At 63.3% G+C, this 22,203-nt stretch overlaps 3 protein-coding genes across 7 annotated transcripts; 1 reads left to right on the top strand and 2 right to left on the bottom strand.

Moving 5' to 3' along the window:
• Positions 1-274: 274 nt before the first annotated feature.
• Positions 275-7,050, bottom strand: CAPG (capping actin protein, gelsolin like). 4 transcript variants are annotated; one of them, XM_034070618.1, is made up of 10 exons: positions 6,225-7,050; positions 4,747-4,792; positions 3,813-3,985; positions 2,709-2,863; positions 1,988-2,149; positions 1,177-1,326; positions 992-1,084; positions 716-848; positions 554-642; positions 275-488 (listed from the first exon to the last, which is right to left on the bottom strand). In XM_034070618.1, the coding sequence occupies exons 1-10, from the start codon at positions 6,913-6,915 to the stop codon at positions 423-425; spliced, it is 1,758 nt and encodes a 585-aa protein (XP_033926509.1). In that variant the 5' UTR covers positions 6,916-7,050; the 3' UTR covers positions 275-422. The 4 variants fall into 4 exon arrangements, with proteins under 4 accessions (XP_033926509.1, XP_033926511.1, XP_033926512.1 ...); XM_034070620.1 differs by lacking the exon at positions 6,225-7,050 and adding an exon at positions 5,087-5,150; XM_034070621.1 differs by lacking the exon at positions 6,225-7,050 and adding an exon at positions 5,075-5,089.
• Positions 7,051-7,146: 96 nt separating this feature from the next.
• Positions 7,147-15,625, top strand: AEBP1 (AE binding protein 1). The gene is made up of 21 exons (XM_034070426.1): positions 7,147-7,411; positions 7,513-7,968; positions 8,256-8,315; positions 8,810-8,881; positions 9,121-9,207; positions 9,487-9,588; positions 9,707-9,796; positions 10,243-10,320; positions 10,396-10,470; positions 10,543-10,652; positions 11,242-11,381; positions 11,467-11,551; positions 11,637-11,781; positions 12,506-12,591; positions 12,686-12,809; positions 12,901-13,097; positions 13,315-13,494; positions 13,806-14,148; positions 14,240-14,379; positions 14,463-14,562; positions 14,688-15,625. Exons 1-21 carry the CDS (start codon positions 7,186-7,188, stop codon positions 15,230-15,232), a joined length of 3,441 nt encoding a protein of 1,146 aa, XP_033926317.1. The 5' UTR covers positions 7,147-7,185; the 3' UTR covers positions 15,233-15,625.
• POLD2 (DNA polymerase delta 2, accessory subunit) lies at positions 15,609-21,692 on the bottom strand. Of its 2 annotated transcripts, XM_034070428.1 has the most exons (11): positions 21,624-21,692; positions 20,858-21,090; positions 18,618-18,739; positions 17,935-18,058; positions 17,745-17,859; positions 17,019-17,217; positions 16,858-16,938; positions 16,374-16,531; positions 16,159-16,286; positions 15,974-16,075; positions 15,609-15,899 (listed from the first exon to the last, which is right to left on the bottom strand). In XM_034070428.1, the coding sequence occupies exons 2-11, from the start codon at positions 21,075-21,077 to the stop codon at positions 15,742-15,744; spliced, it is 1,407 nt and encodes a 468-aa protein (XP_033926319.1). In that variant the 5' UTR covers positions 21,078-21,090; positions 21,624-21,692; the 3' UTR covers positions 15,609-15,741. The 2 variants fall into 2 exon arrangements, with proteins under 2 accessions (XP_033926319.1, XP_030908213.2); XM_031052353.2 differs by lacking the exons at positions 20,858-21,090; positions 21,624-21,692 and adding an exon at positions 19,061-20,094.
• Between the last annotated feature and the right edge of the window lie 511 nt (positions 21,693-22,203).

Raw genomic sequence — 22,203 nt, 5'->3', positions numbered from 1 at the left:
GCACAGGCTTGGAATGCTGTGGGGATAGGGAGGGGAATGGCATAGGCAGGGGGTGGGCAAAGGGATGGGGATGGGATGGGAAAGGGATGAGGATGGGGATGGTATGTGGATGGAGAAAGGGATGGGGATGGCACAGAGACAGGATGGACAAAGGGGTGGAGATGGGTTTGGTACAGGGATGGGACGGGCGAAAGGATGGGGATGGGATGACACAGGGATGGGATGGGGATGGGGGATGGCACAAGGATGGGATGGGGAAAAGGGATGGGGCTGGGGCTGGCAGAGGGATGGAGCTGGGGCTGGCAGAGGGATGGAGGGGGGGACAGCAGGGTCACAGGGCAGGGCGCAGGCAGGGGCATGGAGCTGGCACACGGGTACCAGTGCTGTGAGGCTGCAGGCTGGGCACTGACCCCATGAGCTCCTCACTTCCAGGCAGTGAAGAACTGCTTGAAGAGCAGCGTCTCGCGGCCCTGGGGCAGGATCTCCACCTGCAGGGGCAGGGATGTGGTAATGCCGCCTGTGCCAGCCCAGACCCCATCACCACAGCACCCACCTGTGTGCGGGGCGAGTGCCCCATGCGGGCGATCACCTCCTCAGCCACCCGCAGGGCTGCCTGGCGCTCCTGCTCGTTGGCCTTGCTCCCTATGGGCAGGGATGTCAGAGCCGGACAGGGATGGTCCCTGTCCCGTGTCCCTGTATCCCCATCCATGGGCACCTTTCCAGACATAGACCTTCCCTCCGGCCCCATGGTCCAGCACGAAGCAGTCATCGGAGCAGAGCAGGCTCTGGCTGAAGGGGCTGCTCGCAGACACCTGGGTCAGGTCCATGCGCCCGGTGGCATCTGACACCTGCCAGGGACAGGGAGTCACCACATGCAGCATCCCCATTCATGCCCCGGTGCCACCGCGGTGCCCTCTGGCCATGCCCAGCCCCACACATCCCCATGGTGTTCCCAGCCCCAGTCCCACTGTGGTGTCCCCCATGTCCTTACCTTGTAGAGAACCGCTGCCCGCGCATTGCTCTGGTCGGCCACAGCATCCTCCTCGGGGCTGCCCTCTGGCAAGGTGGGTTTGGGGCCCAGCACCTACCGGGATAGGGGGCTCAGGGCTCAGAGCCACCCCAGGGACACTGGGGAGCCCCTCTCCTCCCATTGGGAACACTGGGGTCCTGCTGTACCTGGAGCATCTCCGGTGGCTCCTCACCATCAGCCACGATCTCCAGGCGCGCTCTGCCGCGCCGCTCACCGTCCCGGATGGCTGCAGCCAGCTCCTGCGCCCGGCTGCGCTCCAGCACATTGCACCCGGAGCCGCACCAGACCAGCAGCGTCTGCGGACAGGGAGAGGGGTGGTGGGGATGGAGCCATCGGTGCTGGCTGCAGCACACATCAGCCAGGCTGCGGATGGAGCAGTCACAGGCAAACAGACACCCAGACAGACGGACACAGGCATGGGTAAATGGATGGATGGACACACACGGATGGATAAATGGCTGTCCCAAAGGATGGATGGACACACACGGATGGGTAAATGGCTGTCCCAATGGATGGATGGACACACACAGATGGATAAATGGCTGTCCCAGTGGATGGATGGACACCCAGATGGAGAAACACCCCAGCAATCACACATCCCTATAGATCGGGGAACCCCCCAGCTGATTGATGGACAACCCAAGGACAGACAGGCACCCCTATGTATGGAACCAGTGGACAGACAGTTACCTTGAAGGACAGACACACAGCACAACAGACTGACACTTGGAAGGACAGACAGACATCCCAGCAGACAGACACCCCAAAACCCAGGCAGACATCCCTATGTGTGGATGGATGCCCCAAGAGAAGGACAAACAGCCACCCGATGGATGGCCAGTTGCCCTGATGGACCCCGTGAGCTGACAGACACCGCAGGGGACAGACGGACACCCATCAGGACACATTGTGCTGGGTTTGGGGTGCAGGGAGGTGGGGACGGAGCCCCCCCCGCACCTCGCCCAGGTCAAGGATGAAGCAGTCTCCGGTGTTGAAGCTGCTCCAGGACACGTCCCTCTCGCTCGCCCGGATGTTCCTCCTGCCCTTCACCTGGTAGAGCCGGTGCCTGGGGCTGGTGCTGGGCTGCGGGGTCCTGAACGCGGAGGCCACACCACCATCCTGCGGCATTGGGGTGCTGAGCGCCCATGGTGGGAGCAGCATCCACAGGGGATGCTGAGCACCCAGCAGATACTGAGCACCCAGAAGGTGAGTGCTCAGTGCACAGCCCAGAACTCAGTGGGGATGAGGAGCACTGAGGATGAATGCTGAGCACCCAGAGGTGATGCTGAGCACCTACCAGGAAGGCTGAGTACCCTCCAGAGATATCAAGCACTCAAAGGAGATGCTGAGTGCCAGGCATCTGGTGCTGATGCCCCCAGCAGGATGCTCTATACATGTCAAGGATGCTGAGCACCCACTAGTGATGCCCAGCACCTAAAGGGGAGTCTCACATGCTCAGTGGGGATAACTGAGGGTGCCAAGAGCTTGGGGGTGATGCCAAGCACCATGCAAGGTGATGCTCAGGATGCCGAGCACCATGCGGGATGCTGAGTACATGGTCAGGATGCCGAGCACCGTGTGAGATGCTGAGCACTTGGTCAGGATGCTGAGCACCATGGGGGATGCTGGTGCTCAGGGGGTGCTGAGGCCGGGAGCACCGGGGGGGTCGCAGTGGTACCTGGTAGGTGATGCCGTGCGGGAAGTACTGCATGAAGAGGTCGGACTCGTTGCCCTGCACCTCGCGGTGGGTGACCGGGCGCTCACCCAGCAGCGCGTTCAGCTGCGTGGACAGGAGGGCACAGGCTCCCTGCTCATCCTGCGAGGAGTCCCGGCCTGTGGGCACCTGGTGTGAGCTGCGGCTCCTCCGCATCCCTGGTACCCGGTGTGAGCCACAGCTCCCCTGCATCCCCGGTACCCGGTGTGAGCCACAGCTCCCCTGCATCCCTGGTACCCGGTGTGAGCCACAGCTCCCCTGCATCCCCGGTACCCGGTGTGAGCCACAGCTCCCCTGCATCCCTGGTACCCGGTGTGAGCCACAGCTCCCCTGCATCCCTGGTACCTGGTACCCGGTGTGAGCCGCGGCTCCCCTGCATCCCTGGTACCCGGTGTGAGCTGCGGCTCCCCTGCATCCCTGGTACCTGGTACCCGGTGTGAGCTGCGGCTCCCCTGCATCCCTGGTACCTGGTACCCGGTGTGAGCTGCGGCTCCCCTGCATCCCCGGTACCTGGTACCCGGTGTGAGCCGCGGCTCCCCCACATCCCTGGTACCTGGTACCCGGTGTGAGCCGCGGCTCCCCTGCATCCCTGGTACCCGGTGTGAGCTGCGGCTCCCCTGCATCCCTGGTACCTGGTACCCGGTGTGAGCTGCGGCTCCCCTGCATCCCTGGTACCTGGTACCCGGTGTGAGCCACAGCTCCCCTGCATTCCTGGTACCCGGTGTGAGCTGCGGCTCCCCTGCATCCCTGGTACCTGGTACCCGGTGTGAGCTGCGGCTCCCCTGCATCCCTGGTACCTGGTACCCGGTGTGAGCCACAGCTCCCCTGCATCCCTGGTACCCGGTGTGAGCTGCGGCTCCCCTGCATCCCTGGTACCTGGTACCCGGTGTGAGCTGCGGCTCCCCTGCATCCCTGGTACCTGGTACCCGGTGTGAGCCGCGGCTCCCCTGCATTCCTGGTACCTGGTACCCGGTGTGAGCTGCGGCTCCCCTGCATCCCTGGTACCTGGTACCCAGACCCGGTACCCATCCCCAGTACCCGGTACCCATCCCCGTTGCCAGCACACACCCAGCCAGAGGTGCAGGTGCGCCCGCTCCTCGGGGCCGTTGTGCAGCACCAGGTACGCGTCCCCCGAGAAGAACCGGCCCCAGCTCCGCTCCGGGACCTCCACCGGCCGCAGCTTCTCCACCCGCCACACGTGCAGCCCCGGCAGGGAGGCGGCCGGACCGAAAGGGGAACCGCTGGGGGGGGGAAGGGGTTGGGGGGTGAGCGAGGGGGGATTGGGGTGATGGGAGTGATGGGGGTGATGGGGGGGTGAGAAGGGGGTGATTGGAGTGATGGGGAGTGATGGGAGGTGATGGGAGGTAATGGGGAGGGTGAGAAGGGGTGATTGGGGTGATGGGAGGTGATGGGAGGTAATGGGGAGGGTGAGAAGGGGGTGATTGGGGTGATGGGGAGTGATGGGGATGATGGGAGTTAATGGGGGGGTGAGGAGGGGGTGATTGGGGTGATGGGAGTGATGGGGGTGATGGGGGGGTGAGAAGGGGGTGATTGGAGTGATGGGGAGTGATGGGAGGTGATGGGAGGTAATGGGGAGGGTGAGAAGGGGGTGATTGGGGTGATGGGAGTGATGGGGGGTGATGGGAGGTAATGGGGGGGTGAGAAGGGGGTGATTGGGGTGATGGGAGTGATGGGGGGTGATGGGAGGTAATGGGGAGGGTGAGAAGGGGGTATTGGGGTGATGGGGAGTGATGGGGGTGATGGGGGGGTGAGAAGGGGGTGATTGGGGTGATGGGGAGTGATGGGAGGTGATGGGGGGTGTGAGCAGGGGGTGATGGGTGGTGAGTTTGGGGGTGATGGGCGGTAATGGGAGGATGATGGGGGGTAACGAGGGGTGATGGGGGGTAATGAGGGGTGACGGGGGTGTGAACAGGGGGTGATGAGGAGTGAGGGGAGTAAGGGGAGGTGATGGGGGGGGGGGGGGTTGGGAGGAAGGTGGCACCTTGTGGGGATTGCAGTGTACATGGTGTCAGGGTGGATGGATGGTCCTGTGGACAGAGGGACACCATGAGGTGAGAACCAGGAGGTCAAGGACACCCCAACACATAGATGGATGCCCCAGTAGAGAGATGGACACCCAGAAGGAAGGACAGACACCCCTATGAACAGATGGCTGCCCCTATGGATAGGGTGACACCCCTACAGACACCCCGATAAACAGCCACCCAGGAAGACAGACAGACACCGCAGTGGGTGGGAAGCCCCCAGGACAGACAGATGGACACCAGGACGGACAGACAGACCCCTCCCCAGCAGACAGACAGACAGACCCCGTTGCTCACAGCGGCTGCAGGACAGACGGACGCCCCAGCTGCCGCTGGGCACCCGGAAGGCGTCGGAGGTGACTCAGGAGCAGGAAGGGTGGGGACGGGGGGGGGGGGGGAGGCTCTATGGCCTTGTGTGGGGCACCCACACTGGGAGTGGGGCACCCACCATGGGACCCCCACTGCTGGGACCTCCCCTTCACCATGATGGGACCCTCCCACTCCATTGGGACCCACATTCCCCACAGGAACCCCCAACCCCCCGGCTGGGACCCCCAACCCCACAGGGGCTGGGGCAGGTCTGAGGGGTCTGTGCTGGGTGCAGGGACCATACTGGGAGCTGCACTTGGAGAGGGTTGTACTGGGAAGGGGTTATACTCGGGTATGGGGGGTGCACTGGGGGTGCTGTACTGGGGGTCCATGAGGGGTTTGGGAGGCTGTAATGGGAGCAGAGCTGGAAGGCAGGGGCATTACTGGAGGCTGCATGGGGCTCACTGGGAGGCAGGAGAAGCTGCACTGAGAGGCAGGGAGAGCTGCACTGGAAGCACTGGGAACTGCACTAGGAGGGACTGGGAAGCAGTGATAACATGAGGAGCTGCACTGAGAGCACCAGAATGGATTGGGAGGCACTGGGAGCTGCACTGGGAGGGACTGGGAAGCACTGATAACATGAGGAGCTGCACTGGAAGCACAGGGATGGATTTGAGGCACTGGGAGCTGCACTGGGAGGGACTGGGAAGCACTGATAACATGAGGAGCTGCACTGGGAGCACATGAATGGATTGGGAGGCACTGGAAGCTGCACTGGGAGGGACTGGGAAGCACTGATAACATGAGGAGCTGCACTGGAAGCACAGGGATGGATTGGGAGGCACTGGGAGGGACTGGGAAGCACTGATAACATGAGGAGCTGCACTGGGAGCACATGAATGGATTGGGAGGCACTGGAAGCTGCACTGGGAGGGACTGGGAAGCACTGATAAAATGAGGAGCTGCACTGGGAGGGACTGGGAAGCAGTGATAACATGAGGAGCTGCACTGGGAGCACAGGGATGGATCTGAGGCACTGGGAGCTGCACTGGGAGGCACATGTAGGGCCCTCCCCCCGTTTCCCCCCCGCCTCCCCCCCCGGCAGCATGGCTGGGCCGTGACTCACGCGTGTGACGAGTGCGAGCGGCCTCAGCCCCAGCGCGGCCCGGGGAGCCTGCGGGCCCCGGGGAGGGGACCATGTGTGTGTGGTGTGTGAGCTGCATCCCATGTGCAGCATCCATGGTCCGTGGTGCGGAGCTGTCCCGTGTGCTCCGTCTGCGGCTCCGTGCGACGGGGGGGGTCACACGTGTTGTGCATGGATGCTCTGAGCCCAGGCCGGTGCCCGCACGATGCCAGCGCCCGTTGCAGTGCGGAGCTGGTGCCGCCTGGTGCCCGTGCCCGTGCAGTGCCGGTGCTGGAGCCGAGCGAGTCCCATGCGGTGCCAGTGCCATTGCAGTGCCCGTGCAGTGCTGGTGGCACTGCCGAGTGAGTCCCATGCGGTGCCAGTGCCATTGCAGTGCCCGTGCAGTGCTGGTGGCACTGCCGAGTGAGTCCCATGCGGTGCCAGTGCCATTGCAGTGCCCGTGCAGTGCTGGTGGCACTGCCGAGCGGGTCCTGTGCAGTGCCAGTGCCATTGCAGTGCCTGTGCAGTGCTGGTGGCACTGCCAAGCGAGTCCCATGCTGTGCCAGTGCCATTGCAGTGCCCGTGCAGTGCTGGTGGCACTGCCAAGTGAGTCCCATGCGGTGCCAGTGCCATTGCAGTGCCCGTGCAGTGCTGGTGGCACTACCGAGCGGGTTCCATGCAGTGCCAGTGCCATTGCAGTGCCCGATCAGTGCTGGTGGCACTGCCGAGCGGGTCCTGTGCAGTGCCGGTCTCCTGCTGCTGTCGGTGCCGGTTCCAAGCGGGTCCCATGCAGCACCAGTACCGGTCCCGTTGTTCCCGGTGCCGATCGGCTCCCTCTCACCGCCCCCCCCATTCCCCTCCGCTCCGCCGGTGCCGCCCCCGCCCGCCCCCACCGCCCCCCCCCCCCCCCCCCGTTCCCCGTCCCCCTCCCGCTCCCTCTCTCCCGGTCCCGGTCCCGTCGGCGATGGGGCCGCCCCGGTCGTGCCTCGTGCTCGCGGCCGCGCTGCTGCCGCTGCTGCCGCCCGGGGCCGCACCGGGACCTTCGGCTCCCGCACCCGCGGTCACCGACGCCGAGATCGAGGCGTTCCTGCGAGGCCTCCTCGGTACCGGCGGCCGCGACGGGGATGGCGACGGCACCGACACCGACCTGGGCTTCGGCATCGACCCCATCGGCACCGGCAGCGACATCGGTGAGCGAGGGCGCCGCGGCCCCGCGGGGGGGCAGCGGGACCCCCCCGGCCTGGCTCTGCCGCCCCTCACCCCCCTTTCCCCTCCGTTCTCCTCCCTCCAGGCTCCCCGGGGCTGATGGAGACAGAGAAACCCAAGAAGGGAAAGAAGGAAAAGACTCCAAAACCCACCAAGAAACCCAAGGAGAGACCGAGGGGATCCAAGAAGGACAAGGACCGGGATCGGGACCGGGATCGGGATCGGGACAAGGACCGGGACCGGGGCCGGGACAAGGACAGGGACAGGGATCGGGGCCGGGACAGGGACAAGCCCCCCAAGAAGCCCAAAGAGAAACCCCCAAAAGGCTCTGAGAAAGCACCCAAAGGCTCCAAGAAGCCCAAGGAGAAGCCACCCAAAGCCACCAAGAAACCCTCGGGCAAGAAACCAGCGGAGCCCCTGACACCCCCCCCGGAGCTCCGCATCACCCCACAGCCTCCGTGGGGTGAGGATGAGCAGGGGACACCCCAGTTCCCAAAGCAGCCTTTGCCCTACGAGGAGGAGGAGGATGGGGGTGGCAGAGGTGAGTCTTGGGGAGCCCCATCTCTCCATCAGCTGGGTTTTGGGGGGGTCTTGGCACATCACAGCATCACCCTGCGTCCCACAGCTCCCCGGCTTTGTCCCCCTGAGGTCACGTTCCCCCCTCAGCCTTCCTCCCATCAGTGGCTTTACTGCCTGCATGAGCCGGGTGTGGGGCTGGGTGTGGGGCTGGGTTTGGGGCTGGGTTTGGGGCTGGGTTTGGGGCTGGGTTTGGGGCTGGGTTTGGGGTCTGGGGTCCCCACCAATGCCTCCCTCTGGCCCTGTCCCCAGGGAAGCCGGAGGAGCCACCACTGTGGGAGCTGGGCCGGGAGGACTCGCACCCAGAGCCTGGTGAGTGCCCTGGGTCTTGGGGCCACCTCCCTGAGCCCCAGTGTCACCTCCCTGTAATCCAGTGCAACCCTTTTCACCTCAGTGCCACCTCCTGCACCCAAATGCCACCTCCCTACACCCCAATGTCACCTCCCTGCACCCCAATGTCACCTCCCTGCACCCCAGTGTTCCCTCCCTGCTCCCCAATGCCACCTCCTGCACCCCAATGCCACCTCCCTGCACCCCAATGTCCCCTCCCTACACCCCAATGTCACCTCCCTACACCCCAATGCCACCTCCCTGCACCCCAATGTCCCCTCCCTACACCCCAATGTCACCTCCCTACACCCCAATGCCACCTCCCTACACCCCAATGTCCCCTCCCTGCACCCCAATGCCACCTCCCTGCACCCCAATGTCACCTCCCTACACCCCAATGCCACCTCCCTACACCCCAATGCCACCCCCTGCACCAGCCCCCCCCTCACCCCTTCTCCACGTGCCCCCTCCCGCAGAGCCCCCCCCGGAGCCGGAGCCCCCGACCCTGGACTACAACGAGCAGCTGGAGCGGGAGGACTACGAGGACTGTATGTAGGGGAGCGGGTCCCGTGCGGGGGGGGTCTCCCCCCGGACCCCACATCAGGGTCACCCCCCCGACCCCCCCATCAGTGTCACCCCCCCCGACCCCCCCCATCAGGGTCACCCCCCCCCGGACCCCCCATCAGGGTCCCCCCCCGGACCCCCATCAGGGTCACCCCCCCCGACCCCCCTATCAGTGTCACCCCCCCCCGGACCCCCCATCAGGGTCACCCCCTCCTCTCCCCAGTCGAGTACATCCGGAGGCAGCAGAGGCCCCGCAAGCCCCCCGGCAGGAAGAGCCCCCCCCGGGTCTGGCCCCAGCCCCAGGAGCCATGTGAGTGGGGGGAGCAGGGCAGGATGGGGGGGGGACAAAGGGGGTGACATCGCTTTGGGGCAGCTTGGGGCTGGGGGGGGCATGGGGACAGGGGAGGGGACCCCATGGGTTGTGGGGACCCATGGGGATATAGAGTCCTTGCAGGGATCCCACAGAAACATGGGGGACCCCACAGAGACATTGGCACCCTATAGAGGTGCCCTACAGGGGCCCTGTAGAGGTGTGGGGACCCCATAGAGGCACAAGGGGCTCCATTGGGTTCCCTTTTACCGTCCCCAGCTACCCCCCCAGAGACCCCCCCAGCGCCCCCCCCCCCACCGCCCGTCCTGGTGACCGAAGGGGACTATGATGAAGGCTTCTTGCCACCGGACTACGATGACTGTGAGTGACAGCCAGGGGCACACGGGGCACCCCAGGACCCCAGGCCTGCCCCATGGGCCCCACAGGCCCTCCTGTGCCCCACAGGGGTGTCCCAGCCCCCTCCCCTTTGCACCCACAGTCTCCTATGGGCTGCCCCCCCCTCCGAAGCCCAGGAAAACCCCAGACAAAGGGGATGAGATGGAGACGGATGAGGAGAAACTCAAACCCTGTGAGAGATGGGGAGGGGGGTTCTGGGGTGGGTGACACGGCCCTAGGGTAGGTGGGTGGATGGTGTACCCCATGGTGCTGACATGTCCCTATGGTGGGTGGGTGGATGCTGTATCCCCATGGTGGGTGGGATGTCCCTATGACGGGTGGGGGGATGCTGTATCCCCATGGTGCTCTCATGTCCCTATGATGGGTGGGGGGATGCTGTATCCCCATGGTGCTCTCATGTCCCTATGATGGGTGGGGGGATGCTGTATCCCCATGGTGCTCTCATGTCCCTATGATGGGTGGGTGGATGGTGTATTCCCATGGTGGGTGGGATGTCCCTATGATGGGTGGGTGGATGGTGTACCCCATGGTGGGTGGGATGTCCCTATGATGGGTGGGTGGATGCTGTATCCCCATGGTGCTCTCATGTCCCTATGATGGATGCCCCATCTCCAGTAGGGAAGCCCAAGAAAGGTGGCAGCAGCAAGGAGGAGGAGGAGGACCCCTGGGCAGAGGAGAAGGGCCGGGACCACAAAGGTGGGTGCTCCTGTCCCCATCCCTTACCCCCCATCCCTCCCAGGCTCTGCCCCCATCACTGTGCCCCTTTCCCAGGGAAACCCAAGAAGCCAGGCGGGAAGAAGTGGGAGCCAGATGAGGATGAATGGGACCCTCCAGAGGAGAAGACAAGTGAGTGTCCCTGCGCCATGGGGCAGGGTCACCCTGCTGTGGGGCGATGTCCATCACCCCCCTTGTCCCCAGGCTGCCCCCCCATCGGGTTGGAGTCCCACCGCATCGAGGATGACCAGCTCCTGGCCTCGTCCATGCTGCGCCATGGGCTGGGTGCTCAGCGCGGGCGCCTCAACATGCAGGTGAGGGGCACCCATCCTGCCCCCCCCCCCGGAGCCAGGGGATCCCAGCACGTGGCATGGAACCCAGCCTGGTTTGGGTTGGAAGGGGCCTTAAAGCTCCTCCAGCTCCAATCCCAACCGCTTCCACTGGAGCAGCTGCTCCAAGCCCCTGTGTCCAACCTGGCCTTGAGCACTGCCAGGGATGGGGCAGCCACAGCTTCTCTGGGCACCCTGTGCCAGCGCCTCAGCACCCTCACATAAAGAACCCCCTTATCTCCAATCTGAACTCCTTCTGTTTCAGCCTGAACCCATCACCCCTTGTCCCATCCCTACAGTCCCTGATGCAGAGCCCCTCTCCAGCATCCTTGTAGCCCCTTCAGACACTGGAGCTGCTCTGAGGTCTCCTCACAGCTTCTCCAGGCTGAACAGCCCCAATGTTCTCAGCCTGGCTCCATACAGGAGCTGCTCCAGCCCCTGAGCATCCTCATGGCCTCCTCTGGACTCACCAGCTCCATGTCCTTACATAGGGGCTGTGCACACGGGGGTTCCATGTTTCCTGTTCATCCCAACCCAGTGATGCTCAATGTCCCTCTCACTGTCCCCCCCCCAGGCAGGCCCCAATGAGGATGATTTCTTTGACGGTGCCTGGTGTGCGGAGGACGACAGCCGCACACACTGGCTGGAGGTGGACACCCGTCGCACCACCAAGTTCACTGGTGTCATCACCCAGGGACGCGACTCCCAGATCCAGTGCGGAGCCAGGGCCTGGGTTTGGGGCCGGGGGGGGGGGATGTGGATGGGGACCCCCTCCCAACCTGTCCCCTTCCTCCCGCAGCGAGGACTTCGTCACCAGTTTCTATGTGGGCTTCAGCAACGACAGCCAGAACTGGGTGATGTACACCAATGGCTACGAGGAGATGGTAGGCACCCCACAAGTGGTTGGGGGGGACAATAGGGACCCTTTGGCTCTGACTTGGCTACGTCTCTCCCCCTTTGCCATGGCAGAAGTTCTATGGTAACGTGGACAAGGACACTCCGGTGCTGACCCAGTTCCCTGAGCCCATGGTTGCCCGTTACATCCGCATCTACCCCCAGACATGGAACGGGAGCCTCTGCCTGCGCCTCGAGGTCCTGGGCTGCCCCCTCTCCAGTAAGAGGGGTGGGGGGGATGGAGGGGGGTTGGCATCTCTGCAGTGTCCATCACTGCAGGTCCTGGTGGATGCAGGATGACCATGAGCAGCAATGAGCCCTTGTGGCCAGGAAGGCAGATGGCATCCTAGGGTGCATTAGAAAGGGGGTGGTGAGGAGGGCAAGAGAGGTTCTCCTCCCCCTCTGCTCTGCCTTGGTGAGGCCGCATCTGGAATATTGCATCCAGTTCTGGGCCCCTCAGTTCAAGGACAGGGAATTGCTTGAAAGAGTCCAGGACAGAGCCACAAAGATGATGGAGGGAGTGGAACAGCTCCCTTAAGAGGAGAGGCTGAGGGAGCTGGGCCTCTATAGCTTGGAGGAGAGGACACTGAGGGGTGACCTCATCAGTGCTTACAGATATGTAAAGGGTGGGTGTCAGGATGATGGAGCTAGGCTTGTTTCAGTGATATCCAGTGGTAGGACAAGGGGCAATGGGTGTGAACTGGAGCATAGGAGGTTCCACATTAACATCAGGAAGAACTTCTTTACTGTGAGAGTGACAGAGCACTGGAACAGGTTGCCCAGGGGGGTTGTGGAGTCTCCTACATTGGAGATACTCAAGGCCCAACTGGACAAGTTCCTGTGTGATGTACTCCAGGTTACCTTGTAGGGGGTTGGACTGGATGATCTTTGAGGTCCCTTCCAACCCTTGGGGTTCTGTGGTTGTGTCCCTGTCCCCTCCGCAGCCGTCAGCAGCTACTACAGCCAGAACGAGGTGACCTCCACTGACAACCTGGACTTCCGGCACCACTCCTACAAGGACATGAGGCAGGTGAGCACCTCCCTGCGGTGGGACAGGATCCTCCATAGGGGGTGGGCTCAGCCCCCCAGCACTGCCCCATGTCACCCACCCCTTGTGCCCGCAGCTGATGAAGGTGGTCAATGAGGAGTGTCCCAGCATCACCCGCATCTACAACATCGGCAAGAGCTCACGTGGGCTCAAGATCTATGCCATGGAGATCTCGGATAACCCGGGCGAGCATGAGACCGGTGAGGCAGGAGGGGTCTGGAAGGGACCCGGAGCAGGCAGGGGTGCAGGCAGGGGTGCAGGCAGCACCCTGAGCCTGTGTCCTGCCCGCAGGTGAGCCCGAGTTCAGGTACACAGCCGGGCTCCATGGCAATGAGGTGCTGGGCCGGGAGCTGCTGCTCCTGCTCATGCAGTTCCTGTGCAAGGAGTTCCAGGATGGCAACCCCAGGGTGCGGAGCCTGGTCACCGAAACCCGCATCCACCTCGTGCCTTCCCTCAACCCCGATGGATACGAGCTGGCGCGTGAGGCGGTGAGGGCACGGCAGGGATGGGGTGATGGATGGTGCCATGGTTGATCCACCACGGCAGGGATGGTGGATGTGGGTGATGGATGGTGCCATGGTCCTGAACACAGGACAGATGGAGAGGATGGGATGTGGGTGATGGATGCGGGTGGTGGGATGCAGGTGGTGGGATGCGGGTGGTGGGATGCACCCTCCAGCTCACCACTGCCCCGGGCTGCTGCAGGGCTCTGAACTGGGCAACTGGGCTCTGGGCCACTGGACAGAGGAGGGCTACGACCTCTTTGAGAACTTCCCTGACTTGGCTTCAGCTCTGTGGGCAGCTGAGGACAGGAAGCTGGTGCCCCACAAGTTCCCCAACCACCACATCCCCATACCTGAGCACTACTTGGCTGAGGACGCCACGGTGAGCTCCAGAATGGGGGGAGGTGATGGGGATGTGACGGGGCAGTGAAGGGGATGTGACGGGGCAGTGAAGGGAGGTGATGGGGCAATGAAGGTGCAGTGAAGGGGCAGTGAGGGAGGTGACGGGGCAGTGAAGGTGCAGTGATGGGGCAGTGAGGGAGGTGATGGGGCAGTGAAGGGAGGTGATGGGGCAGTGAAGGGGCAGTGAAGGGAGGTGACGGGGCAGTGAAGGGGCAGTGAAAGGGCAGTGAAGGGGAGGTGACAGGGCGATCACAGGCAGGTGATGTCTCACTCCACCTGCCCCTTCAACAGGTAGCGGTGGAGACGCGGGCTGTCATGGCGTGGATGGACAAGAACCCCTTTGTGCTGGGAGCCAACCTGCAGGGCGGTGAGAAGCTGGTGTCTTACCCCTTCGACACAGCCCGTCCTGTCAGCGAGACCCCAGCGGCCGCCCCGCGCCCCCCGGATGAGTACGAGGACGAGACCCCCGAGCTGCAGGAGACCCCTGACCATGCCATCTTCCGCTGGCTCGCCATCTCCTATGCCTCGGCCCATCTCACCATGAGCGAGACCTTCCGCGGCGGATGCCACACGCAGGACGTGACCGATGCCATGGGCATCGTGCAGGGCGCCAAGTGGCACCCCCGGGCAGGCAGTAAGTGGGTGCTGTGCTGACAGCACCGGCGTGTCCACCCCACGGAGCTGTGAGCGAGCAGCCAGGTGGGTGCTTGGCTCTTTGCTTGCAGGCATGAATGACTTCAGCTACCTGCACACCAACTGCCTGGAGCTCTCCATCTACCTGGGCTGCGACAAGTTCCCCCATGAGAGTGAGCTGCAGCAGGAGTGGGAGAACAACAAAGAGTCTCTGCTCACCTTCATGGAGCAGGTAAGGGGTGGATGTGCCAGGCAGGGAGCGGGCAGGGCACTGCCTGCCCCACACAGCTCCTCTCATCCCCCTTCCTGACCCAGGTCCATCGGGGCATCAAGGGCCTGGTGACAGACCCGCAGGGAGAACCCATCGCCAACGCCACCATCGTTGTGGGGGGCATCAACCACAACATCAGGACAGGTAGGGCGCGGGGCAGGCTGTGGGGCAGGCTGTGGGGCAGGCTGTGGGGCAGGCTGTGGGGCAGGGTGCTGGCAGCACCGTGCCCCCTTCCTTCACACGGCACCGTGTCCCCTCACTGCCTGCAGCCAGCGGTGGGGATTACTGGCGCATCCTGAACCCCGGTGAGTACCGCGTCTCGGCCCGCGCCGAGGGCTACAACCCCAGCGTCAAGACCTGCAGCGTCCTCTACGACATCGGGGCCACCCAGTGCAACTTCGTCCTGTCACGCTCCAACTGGAAGCGCATCCGGGAGATCATGGCCATGAACGGGAACCGGCCCATCCGCCGCATCGTGCCCGGCCGCCCCATGACCCCCCGCGAGCGCCTGCAGATGCGGCTCCGGCACCGCATGCGCCTGCGGCAGCAGATGAGGCTCCGGAGGCTCAATGCCACCACTGCTGCCAGCAGCCCCACGGCCCCAGCGCCCACCACGGCCACACACATCCCCTTCAGCAGCACAGCCTATGTGCCCTGGAGCCAAGAGCCACCCACAGCCGGCACCTGGGAGATGGAGACCGAAACGGAGGTGGTCACTGAGGTGGTGACGGAGACGGAGACCTGGGAGCTGGGCACAGGGACGGCACAGCCCTTCACCACAGCTGAGACCTACACCGTGAACTTTGGTGACTAGGGGGGCTTGTCCCCTCGTTGCTGCCTCAGCCAGGGCCGGACACTCACCACAGGCTCCGGCATCGCTTCCAAAGTCTCCTTGAGCCCAGCAGCCCGCTCTGGGTGGGCTCCAGCTCCTCACCATGCTGCTTCCTAGGGCTGTGCTCGCCCCTAGGCTGGGTGGCTGCGGAGCATCCCCCGTGCCGGGCTCCAGGGCCAGCACCAAGAGATGCGCTGCCCCATCCCTGCGACATGGGATGGGGTGAAGCAGCACACAGCCCTCACCCCATCCCATCGGGGTTGGCAGGGGTGGTCCTGCTCTCCAGGGCAGGGCCCGATGGAGGCAGGCACAGCCCCACTTCCCTCCACACAGTTTTTTGTTACACAAATAAATCAAGTTATATTGGTAAGAGAATCTCCTTTGGAATCAGCAGCTCCATGCCAGTGCTCCCAGGAGGATAACTGGGAATGACACAAAGGTGGCAGGCGCTGGTATGCTCTGAGGGGTTTATTGAGTCCATGCCTGCTGGGTCAGTGCTTGACCTCCATGTCCCCATCATCATCCTCAGCCCCAAAGCCAGAGAAGGAGATGGGCTGGCAGCTGAGATCGCGCAGGTTGATGAGGCAGGCGGTCTGTGTGGTGCTGAAGGTGGGCACTGTCACCAGCAGGACCTGCTGCCCCTCCTCCCCTGCAGACACAGGTGGATGAGCCCCCATTCACACCCTGGTGCAGGGCTGGGGGTGCTGCAGGGGCAGGACTCACCTGTGAGCAGCTTGGACTGGAAGCGGGGAGCGTTGCCACAGAAGTAGACGTGTGGGCACTCGGTGATGATGAACGGGTCCACGTCGTAGAAGGGGTAGCAGCCTGGGAGGGATGGAAACCAGGGGTTACCTTGCACCCCCTCAGCAACACCTGCCTGGCTCAGCCACCAGCAGCCCTTGCCTCACCCAGCGTGTCCGGCGCTGTGGGGCTCATGTGTCCTGCCAGCAGTGTCCATTCCAGGATTTCCAGGTAGTCATCCATGCTGCTGTACTTGAAGATGTCACTGACATTTTGTCCCGACGTCCCCAAAAACCTGTGTTTTGGAGGTAGAAAGGGGGGTTCACCTTGGCTGCACCTGCCATGACTCCCCACGATCCCAGAGCTGGCACAGATGTTTTACCTGATGCCATCCACATCAGCCTGGTAGGGGTTGGTGACCAGGCGCAGCGTGGCATAGGTGCTGGAGAGGGGCAGCATGCAGTGGTGCAGCGGCTGCTGCGGCAGCATGTAGTTGGTGGGGTCAAACTCACCGGGCATCACATCCACAGGCACCGAGCTCTGTGGGGATGGACAGGGATAAACACCCTCTGAAGGGGCTGGGAGCAGCTGGAGCTGCTGCCGGCTCTGCCTTGCTCCCCCATTTGGCTCCTGCTGCATCCCACAGGAAGCCTCTCTTGGCTTCACCGCACAGACCAGATGCCAGGATCCAGGCCGGGCGCTGCGTTCCCGTTCAGCACCACATGGACGGCTCAAAGGGAACGTGTGGCTGGGGAGGGGACCCCCTGAGCCCCTGGCAGAGCATCATTCCCTGCCCTGGGAGCCAGGCACCCTCCCCCAGCAGGTCCTGATTCCCTGGGCAGCCCCATCCTGCTCCACATGCTCACACAAAGCTGCAGCAGGATCTCATCCAGCATCTTCATGGCCTCCACACTCGCTGCCTGCGTCTTCTTGGTCAAGTACTTGGCCTGGGTCGGAGGCAGACAGTGAGGGAAGGACCCTGTCCCCTCGCTGGTCCCTCCCTGCCCAGCGCCTGTCCCCATCGTACCTTGTTGAGGGTGTCCCGGCTCTGGGTGTTCTGGCTCAACATGTTCCCAGCCAGGATGACACGGGAGATGTGTGCAGCACAGCTCTGCTGGCCCTCAGCACCCAACTGCCCCGTGACCACGTCCAGCAGCAGTTGGGTGCTCAGCAGGGACTCTCCACTGCCACTGCCCAGCCCCAGCCCCGATGCCAGCAGCACAAACCTGCATGAGTGTGGGCAGAAACTGTGAGCACTGCCTGCACCCAGCCCTGCCTGCATCCAACCCTGCCTGTATCCAATCCTGCCTGCAACCAGCCCTGCCTGCATCCAATCCTGCCTGCATCCAACCCTGCCTGCACAAAGCCCTGCCTGCACAAAGCCCTGCCTGTATCCAATCCTGCCTGCATCCAACCCTGCCTGCATCCAATCCTGCCTGCATCCAGTCCTGCCTGCATCCAATCCTGCCTGCATCCAATCCTGCCTGCATCCAGCCCTGGCTGCATCCAGCCCTGCCCGCACCCAGCCCTGCCTGCACCCAGCCCTGAGTGCACCCAACCCTGCCTGCACCATTCCTCCCTGCTCCATCCATGCCCACAATGAGGTGCTTCAGAGAGCTGGGGTAGGATCATGAGCCCCCGTACATGGTCTCTTGGCACAAGGCACCGACTCCACCATGCCCAGGGGACAACTGGTCCCAGGGCTCAGGGACAGCATGGATGTGGTGCCAGCCCCTCCTGTCCCTGTGCTCACCGGTCAGAGCTGGGCCCGTTGCGGGGCAGTGCTGGGGCCAGGCTGGCAAAGCAGTGATCCTCCACCAGGAACTTCCCGTTGTCCTGCTCGTAGCCGTACACAGCAAAGATGGTCCCTATGGCACAGAGCGGATGGTCACCCCCAGCCTGGGCCCTGAGGTGGCTGCCAGTGAGGGTCCATTGTCCCCTACCTGTCACCAGCCTCTGCACATCGACAGCTCCTTCCAGCTTGATCCGCTGCAGCTCATCCTCCAGGATCAGCTCGTCGGAGGGGTCGATGTACTTGGGCCGGGGCAGCTGCGGCACCAGGTTGTGCTGGGGGAGACACACACAGGGGAGGCTGTGACAGCCTCAGCCATGGCAAAGAGTCCTTCCCCATCCCGGCCAAACTCTGCTTATGGAAACCAGCCCTGGTGCTGCTCCGGCACCCAGAGGAGCTGCTGTCACCTAACGCTTCCCACAGTGCCCAGCAAAGCCTGGGAGAAGAGGAAATGGGACACGGAGCTCTGGGTCACCTCTGGAAATGAGTCTGCAATCACCACCCTGCACATCCCAACCCTCATGCTTCAAACTTCCCAATGTGCTCCCTATGAGCCGGCCCTGAGGATGGAAAAGCTTCTCCCCCTCATCCCCATCCTCCAGAACAGGGAATGGGGGTTTGCTCTGCTAATCCTGCTGGATCCAAACACTCCAAGGGCAGGAAAAGCAATGTCAAGCTGGCAGCAAGTGGTGGCACCAAGAGTGATGGGGTGGGCACAGAGATGATTATAATCCACCAGCTCCCCAGGCTGAAGCCCTGGCAGCTCCCAGCAAGCATGAGGGAAGGCGGCTGAGGTCCTGGTGTGTGGTGGCACCAGGAATGCTCCCTCCTTACCTCCTCGCTGATCTCCTGCAGGATGGAGGGCTGCAGCTGCATGGCCTTGAAGAGCGTCCCCACCACACAGCACTTCTCTCCCACCTGCAGCTCGCTGAGCTTCCTCAGGGCTATGTCATTACCTGCAGAGAGAACCGGGGCTCAGCCACGCTCCAGGCACAGCTCAGCAGGCCCAGACGTGAGGCAGGGAGGGAATGTGGGGAAGGTTCCCACTCATCCTCAAGGCAGAGCTCAGCTCACATGTGTGGGCCAGATGGGGCCAGCAGAGCAGAGCCAAGAGGCAGCACTGGTGGAGGAGATGCTGGGTCATGCCCAGCAATTCCCAGGAAAGGAGGGAGCATGAAATGGGGACTGTGTGCTGGGTATGCAGCTGGTGCTCCTGCCCTTGGGTATGAGGGGCTGGTGCCCCTGCTCTCCGTCAGGAGGTGACACAAACATCCCACCTGGCTTGAACAGGCAGGAGATCATTCCCCCTGTCAGGGCTGGATCCTCCACCCAGGATCCCCATCACAGCCAGGTGTTTGGGGAGATCCCCATGTGAAGGCAGTGGCAGGAAAGGCACACACAGGGTCCCCAGAGGAAACCAGGCCAGGAATCAATCTGTGCCTCAGGAGGTGCAGGCAGCAGCACAGCCCCAGCACTCCCATCACCTCTGCAGGCAGAACCCACAGCTCCCCCAGCACAAGCCTGGACGTGTCTGTAGGACTCCTGTCTCCCGCTGGTTAAAGCAGCCCATGAAGCCCATCCATGGCTCCATCCATGCCGTGAGCAGGACTGGCTGCCAGGCACTGCCGGGCTCCTCTCCCAGATCAACACTGCCAGATCCTGCTCTGTGCCAGCTCCTCCAGCCTTGCTCTGCACCGGGGGGTGACACTTCCCCCCCCAGAACCCTCTCCCTTTGCTCATCACGCGCCTGCTGAGCGTGACTCCGGTCCATGGCAAGGGCCCTGCGGGGATCACAGGCAGCCGGGGCTCAGCAGAGCTGGAAACACGAGTTCATCCATCCCAGGAATGCAAACACTTGGAGTCAGGAAAAACAATCCGGGTTTGGTTTCTTATTCTTGGCTCTGCCCCCCAGCTCAGGGGGAGGGGGCTGCACTCTGCAGATACAGGCCCAGAAATCCCATCCCATGACTCCACACGTGGAGCTTTAGGAAACCGCTGGTTCCCGTCACCGTGGCCCAATCCAGCTCTGTGGAAGCGGTGCAGGCTCAGCTCCACACAGCCCAAAGGCTGGGGAGAGGAAGGAAAACAAGTGGCCAGCCCAAAAAGCTCCTTAGAAGGGCAAAGCAGAGAACTTGGCTGGGGCAGGAAGGTGGAATTCAATCATGGGCTTTACCATGCCAGAGGAGCTGTGGTTTTAGGAATGCTGGGACAAAGCCCAGCAGGGAAATATTCCCAGGAACACGTGTGGGGTATTGGACCCTCAAACGTTATGTGTAAGGTGAGGAAAGCAGAGGGGCTGTGTGAGCCTGAGGGACCTGGGGACCTGGGACAGTGTGAACATCGTGGCCTTCAACAAGGCCAAGGGCAAGGTCCTGTCCCCAGCACAAGCACAGGCTGGGGGAGCCTGGATGGAGCAGCCTGAGGAGAAGCACTTGGGGATGTTGGATGAGAAGCTCCCCATGGCCTGGGTTCAGTGAGTGCTGGAGCCCAGAACCCCCCCCGTGTGCTGGGCTGCACCCCCAGAGTGTGATCAGCAGCTCAGGAAGGGGATCCTGCCCCTCTGCTGTGCTCTGGTGAGACCCCCCTGCAGCCCTGATCCAGCTCTGGGGCAGCAGCACCAGAGGGACGTGGAGCTGTTGGAGCGAGGCCAGAGGAGGCCATGGAGCTGCTGCGAGGGCTGGAGCAGCTCTGCTCTGGAGCCAGGCTGAGAGAGCTGGGCTGGGGCAGCCTGGACAAGAGAAGGCTCCTGAAGGGGAGACCTGAGAGCAGCTCCAGTGCCTGAAGGGGCTGCAGGAAAGCTGGAGAGGGGCTTGGGACAAGGGATGTAGGGACAGGCCAAGGGGAATGGCTTGAACCTGCCAGAACAGGGGAGACTGAGCTGAGCTCTGAGGCAGAAGCTGTTCCCTGTGAGGGTGCTGAGGCGCTGGCACAGGGTGCCCAGAGCAGCTGTGGCTGCCCCATCCCTGGCAGTGCTCAATGACACATGGGCTGGAGCAGCTGCTCCATGGCAGGGGTTGGGGTTGGAGCTGGATTGAAGCTCCCTTCACCCCAGCCCATCCCAGCCCCACACTCACCCCACTTGCCCCTCGCTCTCTGCTGCAGCAGGGGCCGCATGCGTGCCAGGCGCACGGCATAGATGTGTGCATACTGGTGCCCGAAGCTGCGTGTGCCCAGGCGGAAGGGCTGGCACCGGTCTGTGTACCCCGACACCGGCACCCGTGTGAACGTGGGGGGCTCGGCTGAGGGGGGGCTCAGCAGCCCCTGCGCTGTGGGGGCTGCCTGCTCTGAGAACATTGGAGGGGTGGGACTGGGAGAGAGAAGGAGAGACCTCAGGAGACTGGCATGGACATGGAGCCCCAAACAACCCTGAACCCCCCCAGAACAACACTGGACACCACCAAAACAAACCTGAACCCCCCAAAACAACCCTGAACCCCCAAACAACCCTGAACCCCCCAAAACAACCCTAGAACCCCCAAAACAACCCTGAACACCTCCAAAACAACCCTGAACCCCCCAAAACAACCCCGGACCCCCCCAAAACAACCTTGAACCCCCCAAAACAACCCCAGAACCCCCAAAACAAACCAGGACCCCTTCAAAACAACCCTGAACCCCCCCAAACAACCCAAAACCCCCCAAACAACCCAAGACCCCCCCAAAACAACCCTGAACCCCCAAAAAACAACCAGGGACACCCCAAAGCAACCCCGGACCCCCCAGAACAACCCAGGACCCCCCCAACCTCTGCCCTGGACCCCCCCCACATCCCCCCCCAGCACCAGGACCCCCATAGAGGCCCCCCCGGTACCCCCGTTGTCAGCACCCCAGGTCACGTACGGGTCAGAGGTCAGAGGTCGCGGCCCCGGTCTCCCGGAGCCGCCATGAGGGGGTCTGTGGGGGGGTGGGGAAAGGAAAAAAGGCGCGAACGGAAGTGACGTAGGCGCGGAGCGGAAGTGGCGTCAATGCGCCCGGTCGCCGTGGCAACCGCTGGAGGCGTTACCATGGGAACGGGAGGGGGGGGCGGCGCAGGGCCCGCAGGGACCCCTCCTATGGGGGCACATGGGGGGGAGCACTTGGGGGTCCTGAGCCCCACAGGAGCTGCCTCCATCCCCAGGGCACTGCAGAGGGTGGATGGGGGTGCTCAGTGGGACCCCATGGGGTGCCCCATGGCTGGGGTCACCTGTGGGGTGGGATGTACCCCTTGGGGGGTCCGTGCTGTGGGGGCTGTTTGGGGTGCTCCCCCCCACGGCTTCATTGTGGGGGATCCCCGAAGCTCAGTGCAAAGTGGGGTGCACCCCACACCCTGGAGACCCCCATCCACCACCCCAATGCCCCCATCCAGCTTCTTATCTACATGGGGTGTCTCCCCACAGCGGGGGAGGCACAGGAGGACCCTCAGCATCCCCACACGTGTGGG

Source organism: Melopsittacus undulatus, chromosome 18 (genome assembly GCF_012275295.1).
Source record: "Melopsittacus undulatus isolate bMelUnd1 chromosome 18, bMelUnd1.mat.Z, whole genome shotgun sequence".
Taxonomy (NCBI): Eukaryota; Metazoa; Chordata; class Aves; order Psittaciformes; family Psittaculidae; genus Melopsittacus; species Melopsittacus undulatus.
Note: the sequence above shows the minus strand (reverse complement) of the source record. Positions and strands in the feature narration are given on the sequence as shown.